General features: G+C 38.9%; 1 protein-coding gene and 1 long non-coding RNA gene across 2 annotated transcripts in view; one reads left to right on the top strand and one right to left on the bottom strand.

The window, feature by feature from the left end:
• Positions 1 to 13,226, bottom strand: part of LOC126101135 (uncharacterized) — a 245,545-nt gene that overhangs the window by 192,282 nt on the left and 40,037 nt on the right. The gene's annotated exons all lie outside the window — the stretch shown is intronic.
• The window catches only part of LOC126101134 (uncharacterized), a 49,640-nt gene continuing 36,705 nt past the window's right edge, over positions 292 to 13,226 (top strand). Inside the window, exons 1-2 of the mRNA XM_049911817.1 lie at positions 292 to 438; positions 10,410 to 10,567. Of these exons, the coding sequence (XP_049767774.1) occupies positions 10,415 to 10,567 (153 nt within the window). The 5' untranslated portion in view covers positions 292 to 438; positions 10,410 to 10,414. The remainder of the gene's footprint in view (positions 439 to 10,409; positions 10,568 to 13,226) is intronic.

Below are 13,226 nucleotides of genomic sequence, written 5' to 3'. Positions count from 1 at the left end.
ATCTTGTACCCTCCTCCACACACTCACAGACGCCTGCGGCGTAAAGATGTATTGTATGACGGGTGAAAAATTATCGTTTGCTACCGTGGTGGCTACACCTTCAAGGATGTTAAACCTAACGCCACTGACACATCGTTTCGTAAATCATGCATGCAACCACTTCGGAGATTCTAGCACTTCTAATGTCGTTTGAAAGCAGTAAGCTGCACCACAAATCAACACCCTCTGTTCTGCGAGATAGGCTAGGTCTGTTTCCAAACGCGTTGGAATGCCGCTTGGCGTCATCGGATCAACCGCTTCGGTTGGTACAACGCATCCCTTCCCCACTCCTGGGCGCTCGGCTCGCTTGCCGCAGGGCTGAGGCGAGGCCAGCTGTAGCCCAGCGTCAGTCGGGCGCGGGAGTTCGTCTGCGGCGGAGCACGAGAGCAACTTTGGACGGTAAGAAACATTCCGTATTACGACGAGTTTACGCACTGATCAAATCGCACAACAAGTAGAGCCGGCCGCTTATGAGCTCGTATTAAATCTTGTCGTTTTCCTCCTTAATGACAGCACCGCCTTCAAGTTGTAAAATCACAGAGAGACAAGACCCTTTTGCCTTGTTGAAGCACGATTTTTCTCCGTAAAAAAATATATACTAGTTTTTTCAGTATGCACTACTCAGTTTGTCTCTCCCTAGTGTGTCAGAACAATTTACTTTTTTTGCTTCTGAAAAAATATCAGTTTAATGATAACTTTCTTGTCTGTAAGGAAGAAATACCCAAACATCAACATATTTTACCTATGAACCCACGGAATTCATTGTTTTACTTGTATTTTAATTCGAACTTCCATTGTATGCTACTGTAAAACCACTCTTACTAGAGAGACATCAATGAAAAGCTTACTTATCTCCATGAAATCTGTACAGTATAATAAAAATACAAAATAGCTGGTATCTTAAAATAAGCTCTTGCTTTCCTTTTATGCTATCTACAGTTTTTTCTGCTTGTACCTTATCAGTGTATTACCCACTGGGAAAATGGTCTACTATACGTAGAGAGCCTTATTTTAGAGAATCATTTCTTGTGGAACTGGCATGATTCTGGATGGAAATTCCCAATCAGCTGCTTTATGTCTGTGGCAGCTTGCAGATGTAGACCTTCACAGGGTGGTACAGAACCCTACTTAACCCCACACAAGCATACATTTTTTATCTTGTGATGATGTGTTGCATACTTCAAAATTCACCTAAAAGTACTATAATTCTATAGCAAAAGCTATATTTCTTACACTACTGATTGTATGTGGTACTTTAAAATTTTCTCCAGATGTGGGCTTGAACCCAGATACCTGACTTTCATAGGCAGGTCATTACCAATTTGCTATATGAGAGTGCCTCAGAGACCAACTCGAAAGCTCCACCAGGCTTTTTCATACTCCTTCCGAATACAGCAGATGCTCTCCCACATCCATACAGGCTCACATTAAGCTGAAGCTTTCCCACTCTTTGATGTATGTTCAGGTAGCAGAATGTCACCAGCTTGTGGTCTAGTGGTTCGTAGAACTGCCATTAGATCATGGAGTCTTGGGTTCCATTTCCAGCAAGTTAGAGAGGTTTTTGACTTGGGGCCTGAGTGTTTGCATTGTCTTAACCATTTCATCTCATCTTCATTGACATACAGATTACCAAAGTGGTGACAATTGAAAGACTTGCACCAGGCAGCCAAACAACCCTGGACGGGATCTGCCAGCCAATTCCACATGATTGTTTCAGGTAGCATAATACTCTGTAGTGCAGTGGCCATGAATTTCTTAGTTACAACCTGATGTTTAGTATTCTTAAACAAGGAACAGAACATTAGGAATGGTATCATTGGCCTACCAAGCCATCTTGAAACATACTTTTGTGATGAAAGTAAGTTGAAATGGTTTCGTGGCACCTTAACAATGTTTTTACATCATTTTAATTTATCCATGTGTGCATAGAAAATCTTGCAAGTTTTACTTGCTGGGTGCCCATTGTTATCTAGGTCTGAGATACAGGACTCATAGTCATTTATTTGCTGTCACATAATTTTTGTATTATATTCACAGAAATTACTTATGAATGAACTGCTTATATGTCCACTATTCTTTGTTGTGATGATATCATTTAGTTCAGTCCATTTGTGGATATGCTCTCATCATTGGTAAAATTTCCATTCTTGAAAAACGCATCAACACAAATGGTGAATCGTTTATACAGTGCGACTAGAGGAGAGGCCGTATATTAAAAGTATAGGAACACATAATTTCATGTTTTCTTATCCTGAATTTAGTTTTAAAAACCCAAATATAGTTTGCAGATGTGGAAAGTTGGAATCGAAGCATCCAACCACAGCAAGATAACAATTTACTTTCATTTATCTTCTCTTTGAAATTGCAGTGAGATGCTATTATTTAAGAAAAAACTATCTTGAAACAATGGAAATTGATAAACATATGTCAATTTGCCCAAGCTTAATACTGAGTGATCAGACTCACCACTTTTAATTGCAGATATTACTCGTGATCTCGCCCAGACCATCAGACCATGCTCTAAATAGACCGTCCTACTCACTTGCCCTATTTTTTTCTTTATTTCAGCTACTATATTTTCACTTGCCCTGTTAAAAAAATAATCCCAACTACTTCACTTACCTGCTTAATTTCATATGTTTGTGATGTTGAAGTCATTAAAACAAAATTATTTTGTACAGCCACCCCTGGAACATGACAACAAAGTTTATTGTTCAATTTATTTTCTTTCCAGAACAGTTGTTGTGATTTGTTGTATAGTTCATTATTTAATGTGTAATACTTTTTATATAAGTTCAATAGTTTTTCATCACATTTCCACTGAAATAATTCCTCCCGTTTTACTTCTAAATCCAACATTGACAGCTGTCATCTTTGTAAACAAACTGGTATACTTTCTAGAGGCACTAGTTTAAAATCTTTGCTCCTACAAAATTACACAGCCACACATATTTATCATGGTACCTGATGATGGCGTGACAGCCAACAACCAGTTTGCAAAGGGAAAGAACAAATATTGCAGAATATTGCACCAGTGCTGTGCATGTTTTCGCTCATTGTCATTTCTGTGCTTTTTACCCATTGTAAAAATGAGAGCAAAACATTTATCGCATTGAAATTGACACAATTTTTGTTTCCAGTACATGTTGCATTGAAAACAAAAATACAACATGTATTGAAAACAACAAACCACATTTTCACTACATATTTCATAGTAGTATTGGTAGTCTGTGAGGAAGAGCCTGTGAGAAGCTAAAGCTCTGAGTCAATCTGTATTGTGTAACTTGAAAGGAAAGTTGGTAACACACTCCCCTTGTAAGGCAGACATAGGAATTTGAATTCCAGACCAACCAACAGTTTTAATTTGTCCCATAGAATCAACTTGGCATTTCTTCTTCATCTTCTTCTTTGTTTTGGCCATCTTAGGACCACGTTAATTCGCATCAGCTTCATTTCTTCTGGTCTTTCTTCTTTTCCAGTATTCTTTCATTCTCCTACTTTGCAACCTTCTTTGTCTCTCTGTCCAAGATGATTTTGTTCTGGGTCTTGTTCTGTCCTTGAAAGCTTTGAAGGTCTGATTTTCTTATTTAAAAATCACCTTGTTGTTTATCTCTGGTTCCTGTATTCTCATTTCTTCCAGATCTCTTTGTATCTCTTGGATCCATCCCACTTTGGTTTTCTTGTTCATCAGAAATTATGTGATTTGCTGTGTTAACCTCCCCTGGTCCATTCTGTGGATGTGACTGAAGAACTTGCTCCTTCTTTTCCTGATGACGTCAGAAATTTTTTATATCTTGGTATACAGTTCCTGGTTGGCTCGGTTTCTAAGTTGACCATCTTCTGTTCTTTGAGGTCCTAATATTCTCCTGAGAATCTTTCATTCTATCAGTTCTAGCCTATTGATCATTCTGGTTCTTGCTAAGTTGAGAGTTTCTGCTGCATATAGAGCTTCAGGGTGGATCACTGTTTGGTAATGTTTATATGCTAAGTTCATTTTGTTTATTCGTGCTCCCATTGCTTCTTTTTTGGTCAGTCCAATGTCTATCCATTCTCTAAAGTATTTGAATCTCTCCACCTTCTGAATTTTCCCTCCTTCTCTTTTCATCAATCTAGGAGCTGTCATGATGTTTGTCATATATTGTGTCTTCTCAATAGAGATCTGTAGGCCTTCTTTAGCTGCCTGTCTCTGCTGTTCTGTGGTTTCCTTAACTGCCTCTTCTAGTGATTCGGACAAGATCACAATGTCATCTGTGAATGCTAGACAATATACCCATACTACTTTATTCTTACACCCCAGTCATATTCCACTCAGTCCTTTCAATCCTTGTCGCCACTCTCTGATCACCTTATTCAGGACACAATTAAAGAGCAAAGGGGAGAGTCCATCTCCCTGTGTCACCCTAGTTTTAGTCTTAAAGGCCTTTATTGTATAAAAGTATAACAATAGTAATAATAATAATAATAATGCTTATTCAACATGAAGTAGTATCACTCAGTCCCTAAAATAAAGTTCAGGACAGTAGACAGATTTTTCTCTTGAATTCAGTTCAGAACTGTAAGTCTACTGGTGACACAAGTATATTAATGTTGTGGTCTTCAGTCTGAGGATTGGATTGATGCAGCTCTCTATACTGCACCCTGAGCCTGTTACTGTATTAATCTCTTGGTCTCCCTCTATGATTTTTACACTCCCATCCCCCACAAATTTCCCTCCAATACTAAACTAAATTGGTGATCCCTTGATTTCTCAGAGTGTATCCTATCAAGTGACCTCTTCTTCTAGGCAAGCTGTGCTACAGATTTCTTTTCTCCCCAGTTCTGTTCAGTACCTCCTCAACTAGTTATTTGATCTACACATTAATATTCAGCATTCTTCTGTAGCACCACATTTCAAAAGCTTTTATTCTCTTCTTGCCAAAATGATTATCATCCATGTTTCAGTTCCATACATGGCTGCACTCCCGACAAATACCTTCAGAAAATACTTCCTAATATGTAAGTCTATATTCATTTTTAACAAATTTCTCTTCTTCAGAAATGCCTTTCTGGCCATTGCCATCATCAGTTATTTTGCTGATCAAATAGAAAACTCATCTACTACTTAGAATGTCTCATTTCATATGCTCATTCCCTCAACAGTACTTGATTTAATTTTACTACATTCCATTATCCTTCTTTTGCTTTTGCTGATGCTCATCTTATATCCTCCTTTCAAGACACTGTCTATTCCAGTCAGCTGTTGTTCCATGTCCTTTGCTGTCTCTGACAGAATTACTATGTCAAAGGCAAACCTTAAAGTTTGCATTTCTTCTCCCTGAACTTTAATTCCTATTTCAATTTTTCATTGGTTTCCTCTACTGCTTGTTCAATGTATAGATTAAATAACATCAGGGACATACTACACTCCTGTCTCACTCCATTCTGAACCCTGCTTCCCTTTCATGCCCCTTGTCTCATAATTCCCACCTAGTTTCTGCATAAGTTGCAGATAGGCTTTCACTCCCTCTATTTTATCCCTGTCACCATCATAATTTCAATTCCAGTCAACATTGCCAAAATCTTTCTCTACATCTACAAATGCTATAATCATAGTTTTGCCTTTCCTTAACCTATCTTCTTAGATAAGTCGTAGGAGCAGTATTGCCCTGCATGTTCCTACACTTCTCCAAAATCCAAACTGATCTTCCCAGAGGTCAGCTTCTACAAGTTTTTCCATTCTTCTGTAAGGAATTTGTGTTACTATTGTGCAACTGTAACTTATTAAATTGATAATTCAGTAATTTTCACACCTGTTAGCAACATCTTTCTTTGGAATTGAAATAATTACCTTCTTGAAGACAGGGTATTTCACCTATCTCATAGATCTTGCTCGTCACACAGAATAGTTTTGTAGTGCCTGGTTCTTCCAAGGCTGTCAGTCGTTGTGATGTAATGTCCTCTATTCCTGAGGCTTTGTTTTGACTTAGGTCTTTCAGTACTCTGTCAAATTCTTTTTGCAGTGTCATGTCTCCCATCTCATCTTCATCTGTGTCATCTTCTTATATAGACCCTCTACATGTTTGTTCCATCCATACAGTAGAGCTGCATGCCCCTGGAAAAAATTATGGCTGCAGTTTCCCCTTACTTTCAGCCATCCACAGTACCAGTACAGCAAGGCCATTTTCGTTGATGTTACAAGGCCAGATCAATCAATCATCCAGTCCGTTGCCCTTGAAACTACTGGAAAGGCTGTTGCCTCTGTTCAAAAACCACATTTTTGTCCGACCTCTCAATGGATGCCCTCCGTCAAAGTCCATGGTAGTTGGGGGGAGGGGAGGGGGGAGTCAGGAATATATTAAATTACTTAATATATTATACATACAAACATACACACACACATACACACACACAGTATGGCCATTAAAATTGCTACACCAAAAAGAAATGCAGATGATAAACGGGTATTCATTGGACAAATATATTATACTAGAACTGACATGTGATTAGATTTTCACGTATTTTGGGTGCATAGATCCTGAGAAATCAGTACCCAGAACAACCACCTCTGGCTGTAATAACAGCCTTCATATGCCTGGGCATTGAGTCAAACAGAGCTTGTATGGCATGTACAGGTAAAGCTGCCCATGCAGCTTCAACACGATACCATAGTTCATCAAGAGTAGTGACTGGCGTATTGTGACAAGCCAGATGCTCAGCCACCATTGACCAGATATTTTCAGTTGGTGAGAGATGTGGAGAATGTGTTGACCAGGACAGCAGTCAAACATTTTCTTTATCCAGAAAGTCCCGTACAGGACTTGCAACATGCAGGCGTGCATTATTCTGCTGAAATGTAGGGTTTCACAGGGATCAAATGAAGGTTAGAGCCATGGGTTGTAACACATCTGAAATCTAATGTCCATTGTTCAAAGTGCCATCAATGTGAACAAGAGGTGACCGAGACGTGTAACCAATGGCACCCCATACCATCACGCTGGGTGATACACCAGTATGGCAATAATGAATACACGCTTCCAATGTACGTTCACCACAATGTTGCCAAACATGGATGCTACCATCATGATGTTGTAAACAGAACCTGGATTCATCCGAAAAAATGACGTTTTACCATTCGGGCACCCAGGTCCGGCCTTTGGCACACAATTGCAGGCGCTCCTGTCTGTGATGCAGCATCAAGGCTAACCGCAGCCATGGTCTCCGAGCTGATAGTCCCTGCTGCTGCAAACATCGTCGAACTGTTCATGCAGATGGTTGTTGTCTTGCAAACATCACCATCTGTTGACTCAGGGATCGAGACGTGGCTGCACAATCCGTTATAGCCATGTGGATAAGATGCCTTTCATCTTGACTGCTAGTGATACGAGGCCATTGTGATCCAGCACGGCGTTCCATATTACCCTCCTGAACCCACCAATTCCACATTCTGCTAACAGTCATTGGGTCTCGTCAACGTGAGCAGCATTGTCGCGATACAATAAACCGCAATCGCGATAGGCTACAATACGACCTTTATCAAAGCCGGAAATGTGATGGTACGCATTTCTCCTCCTTACATGAGGCATCACAACAACGTTTCACCAGGCAACGCCGGTCAACTGCTGTTTGTGTATGTGAAATCGATTGGAAACTTTCCTCATGTCAGCATGTTGTAAATGTCACCACTGACGCCAACCTTGTGTGAATGCTCTGAAAAGCTAATCATTTGCATATCACAGCATCTCCTTCCTGTCAGTTAAATTTTGCGTCTGTAGCACCTCATCTTTGTGGTGTAGCAATTTTAATGGCCAGCATACTTTTAAATTAATATACAATTTCAATTGTGCCAGACACAACCCAGCTGATACTTGAGCAGGACTTTTGTTGGTTCACAGCGAACAGTTAATCTCACAGAGACTTATATTACACAGTTTTATGTGAATAAAAGTTGTGTGTAGATTTCATAGACTGCTATTAATGGCCATACACAAGACATAACAATGTGTGTTAAATTCCTTGGTGCACTGTGGAGGGTACTTTGTTCCACAGTCAATTATTCACTTTCTGCTCCACTCACTAATGAAATGACAAGAGAAAGGCCTCAAACATTACCACGTGATTTGGGTCATATTTGGCAGCTTGCTTGAGCACAACCTTAAATGAAAGACCATAAGATGCTTTGGCTCAATAACCCCTGTTTTTGAGAACTATCCCTAACATTCATGACTCACATTCAATTCAGGATTAATGGGCTTGATAGATAATTGAAAACTGAGCATTTATCATCTACATACATGAGCCCTGCTTATGCATATTTTCCTAGAAATCAAGGGCAGATACTTTTTCGGCTGCCACTTATGTACCCATAAGGTAATAGCTGTTCAACAATAGTGCCACTGGTGTGGCAACCAAGGCATGTGGCTGTGGAGCAGAGAATCTGTATTTGACTCCCAGTTATATTCTGAAATTTTTTTTAATTTTAATTTTTTCTTTTTTGAAATTGGTAGATTGAGGATAATTAATAAGGTGAGTAAATCAATAGGAAACAGTAACAAGGTAGGCAAATTTCTCAAATGATGGCAACAATTTTCCAGATACTAGGATGGAATATTGTGCTGTCTATGGATGTGTTATTTTATGTACACTACTTACTGTGACAAGGGTTTTTCTCCCTTCTGCAATGACAGGCATTGACTGCCTATTTTTGCAGCAATCTTATCTGTAATTGTTTTCATTCAATGAGGCTTAAAAATCTTAATTCTTTGCTAATCTAAGTAATTTGAGTAGTTAGTTTTCCTACTTGTTTGTTATTCCTTATTGATGTACTTACCTTATTAACCTTCCTATGCCTACCAGTTTTGAGGCACAAATATATGCAAATAGAAAAAGACATGCAGACTGCATTTGGGAATCGAAGACAGATTCTCTGCTTCCCTTCCAGATGCCTTGATTGTATGCCAGCAGCACTTTTGTATAATAGCACCTATCTTATGCATACATAAATAGGAGTCAAAAAAGTTTCTTCCCTCAATTTCTAGGAAAATTTGCACTTGTGGACCCCATCTATGTTGATGAAAAATGCCCGGTTTTCAGTTATGTATTGATCCCATCAATTCCAAATTGACTGCACAACATGAACTTTTGCAGTAATTTTCTTAAACAAGGCAGGGGGGGGGGGGGCAGAAGTGGAGGGAGTAAAAGTATCTTATAGAGTATTTCATTTTAGGTTGTGCACAAGCGACTTTCAAATATGAGCCAAATTGGTTGGCCATGTGTGTGTCTGAGGTCTTCCCCTTGTGAGAGTGAAATTATTGCTTGTGTGGTTCTATATAAGCCCTAATCATGCTTATATTGCTATCACAGTCCTTGTAAGGGATGGAAATTGAAGGCAGTAGAATTGTTCTATCGTCTGTTGCCAATGCTGGTTCTCTAAAATTCTTCAACAGCATTTAGTGAAAACATCTTCTTCTCCTCACCAAGAATTCCCACCTAAGTTCACATAGTATTTTCATAGTTAACCTACAAACTTGGTTGACATCACTGCATCATACCATTGGTACTGCATTCGATAAATGCAGGAACATTTTTTCTGTCCTTCAACATTAATTAACATTTATCCACATTTAAAGCACGCTACCATTCGTTTCATCAAAGAGAAATTTTGTCAGAGTCATCCTGAGCCCACCTACAGTCACTCAAAGATGAAGTATGTCAATACACAAAAGATTCCACAGCAAGTAGTATGAGATTGCTGGCCATAGGCTGGTCCTGGCGGAGGTTCGAGTCCTCCCTAGGGCATGGCTGTGTGTGTTTGTCCTTAGGATAATTTAGGTTAAGTAGTGTGTAATCTTAGGGACTGATGACCTTAGCAGTTAAGTCCCATAAGATTTCACACATATTTGAACATTTTTTTGCTGGCCATATGAGCTGTCAAATTGTTTATCTACACACATGTGCATGCACATATGAGTACATACACCACAAACACACACACACACACACACACTCACAATTTTTCAGAATCTGTCATGTGGCATGATGATTATTCATGTATTTGCTTCTCTCCTTTCTGTGCTACAGCCAAACTAAGATAACATGAACTGCGTCTAAAAAATACAAAAACAGACAGCCACAGTACAGATTAATTATGTCAGTCACCTAGGCACACTAAAAGATTGGAAAATTATGTTGCCTCAAAATCTAGTGCAGTTTTCATGTCTTTTGGTGTTCCTTTGTGCCATCCATCATTCATTTGCAGGAGAGTCACTGTCTGGCCTTTTCCCCCTAAAATTTCTATGTGAGCTAATATAGCAAGCTAAAGTAAGCATTCTTATCCTTTTCCTACTATTTGTAACCAGACTGCACCTAATTAAAGCTTCTTATTTAATCCCAAGGTACAATGGTGAATCAGACAATGGAAGCATTGCAGTTCAACTCCAAAACACAAACACTTTCATTAGTAACAGAGAAAGTACCATCAGTCAAAGAAAATGAAGTACTAGTCAAAGTTGCATATGCAGGTGTTTGTGGAACAGACCTACATATTGTAGAGGTAAGTCTTCAAATTTATTTCTCGGTTTGTTAATGTTCAGAGAGAGAGGGAGAGAGAGAGAGAGAGAGAGAGCATACAATACAGGGTGTCTCAGGAGGAATGGTCAGTGGTCAGTGTTTGGGAATATGACAGGAATGATAATTTGAAGCAAAAAACTTTGTATGGACATATGCCCTATTGCAAATGGTTTCTGGGATAGAACACATTTAATGTTCATTGTTATTTATTTTCTGTATTATTCAGTATATTGTCAGGTTTACTCATGTACAACAGTTAGTAAACATTACAACATGGTTTTACAAAGTATCTGTTGAAAAATACATATTTTTAACACATTCACCTCTACGCATTATTGCACACATCACATTACAGGTTTTGTACAGTTTGCAATAAATATTTGAATAGCCCACTGTCAACTTCACTGTAATTATGCACTCTCGGGAGAACATGTGTTGCTTGCCTGAGAGTCTCTGTACATTCCCTAAGGAGGACAACAGCGTCCATGATGTGACCAATCAGTTCATCTCACATATTCACCTTCTGTTTGTACACATCAGATTTCATCTAATCCCATAAACAAAAATCTAGCAGTGTAAGGTCTGGCAATATTGGTGGCCAGTTAACTGTACTACTATGACCAGTCCAGTGGGTAGAGTAAGTACGGTTGAGATGTTCCCTCACATGTCTGGTAAAATATGGAGTGGCTCCATCATGCTGTAAGTACATTGCAGTCTGTGGGCCAAAGAAACATCCTCAAAGCCAATCAACAAACAAATTTCCCAAAAAATGATGAGAAATGAACTTGGAAATTGTTTTTCACTGTAGCACATGGATTTTCCTGTGGCCATCAATGATTATTATGTGTGTTGTTTATTCCACTCTTTGTAAATGTGGCTTCATCAAGGAATAGCATTAATGGAAGCAAATGATGATTGTCATTCAACCAGCAACAAAATTCAAGTCATGTGTCATTATCACCAATGTGAAGATTGTTGAGATACTGTATGTGAAATGAGTACAAGTTTTCTGCATTTAATATTCACCATACATGTATTCATTGTACATTGGTACATGCAGAAAGTCTTCATGTGCAAGTAGTAGGGCTACATTGCATCATTTCAAAAATGTGTTTCTGTTCCTGCACAGGTTACTGAATTACACATTTGGATGAAAAATGGGTACTTGGAAGAATACTTGTTTCATGTGATGTGTGAGAACTCTGGTAAACATACTACAATCAGGAATTCTTCGACAGCAGCAGGAGCACTACCATCTCATAAGTTGTAAACATTTACCATATCTGGATATTCTTCATTGGTGTAGACATGTGGCATTTTAGACAACTCATGTACAAACACAGTTAACTAATGCTTTTCTTGGATACACTCTCAGTCCCTGTCACTACTTCACTAACAACACACCATGGTCAACTGCAGGTTCAACAGTCTAGTTTAATGGCAAAAAAGACACTCTGAGCAAAGAAGTTGAAAGCAATGAGGTAGGTAGAGCTAGAATAAAATGTCACAGACATGTGGTGGGAAAGACATGTGTGTGCTACTAGCCTAAAAGTAAATGTACATTAAACATATTCTATGTCAAAAACCATTTAGAATAGACCATATGTCCATACCAAGTCTTTTGCTTCAAATTAGCATTCCTGTAATATCCCTGAATATTTACCGTTTCTCCTGGGACACACTGTACAACAACAGTATTAAAATGAAGCATTGAAGGATGGAATTGTCCACATATGGAAAGTGAGCCAGTGCAGCCTACATGCTGAAAAATGTCTCAATACCTAATACACAGTTCTCTCACATTTTGACACTTCAAACCTTCCTATTTCAGTCTATTCCCTCCCTCCCATTCCACCCATACCACTTCAATGTGTGTGTTGTTATGGGCAAATAAGAACCTCATTTTTTTTCTGAAAAGTCAAAGGAATGTCATTGAACCCAAAGGCTAGAATTGTTCTACTATTCAGCCATTATATTTGAAGAAATCCTGTAACATCTCTGACTCAAGATCTTAATCTTGCTCATTAAGAAATTCTTCATGCTAGCTTCATCTCATCTCATTCACAGAAACTTGCTGGTATTAAACATAGGCCATCATTTGAGGAAGAAACTCTTGAGAATGCACATTTGGAGCACAGCAAGAAGAGCATCAAAACATTTGAGGTGTGGTGCTACAGAAGAATGTTGGAACTTAAGTGGAGTTATGAGGTAATGAATGGGAAAGTTCTCTGCAGAATTGGTAAGGAAAGGAATATACAGAAAACACTGACAAGAAACAGGGACAGGATAAGAGGACATCTGACAAGAAATAGAGACAGGATAATAGGAAATCTGTTAAGACATCAGGGAATAGCTTCTGTGGTAGAAGAGGGAGTTGTAGAGGGTAGAAACTGCAGACAAAGACAGAGATTGGAATACATCCAGCAAATAATAATGATTTAGAATGAGATTTTCTCTCTGCGGTGGAGAGTGCACTGATATGAAACTTCCTGGCAGATTAAAACTGTGTGCCGGACCGAGACTCGAACTCGGGACCTTTGCCTTTCGCAGGCAAATGCTCTAGAGCAGAGGAAAGGAATTCATAGCAGACTGCATAAAAGTAGTCAGAAGACAGATGATGTAAAAAGAAGTCTTTCAACTGA

This window comes from Schistocerca cancellata, chromosome 9 (assembly GCF_023864275.1).
Source record: "Schistocerca cancellata isolate TAMUIC-IGC-003103 chromosome 9, iqSchCanc2.1, whole genome shotgun sequence".
NCBI classification, from domain to species: domain Eukaryota; kingdom Metazoa; phylum Arthropoda; class Insecta; order Orthoptera; family Acrididae; genus Schistocerca; species Schistocerca cancellata.
Note: the sequence above shows the minus strand (reverse complement) of the source record. Positions and strands in the feature narration are given on the sequence as shown.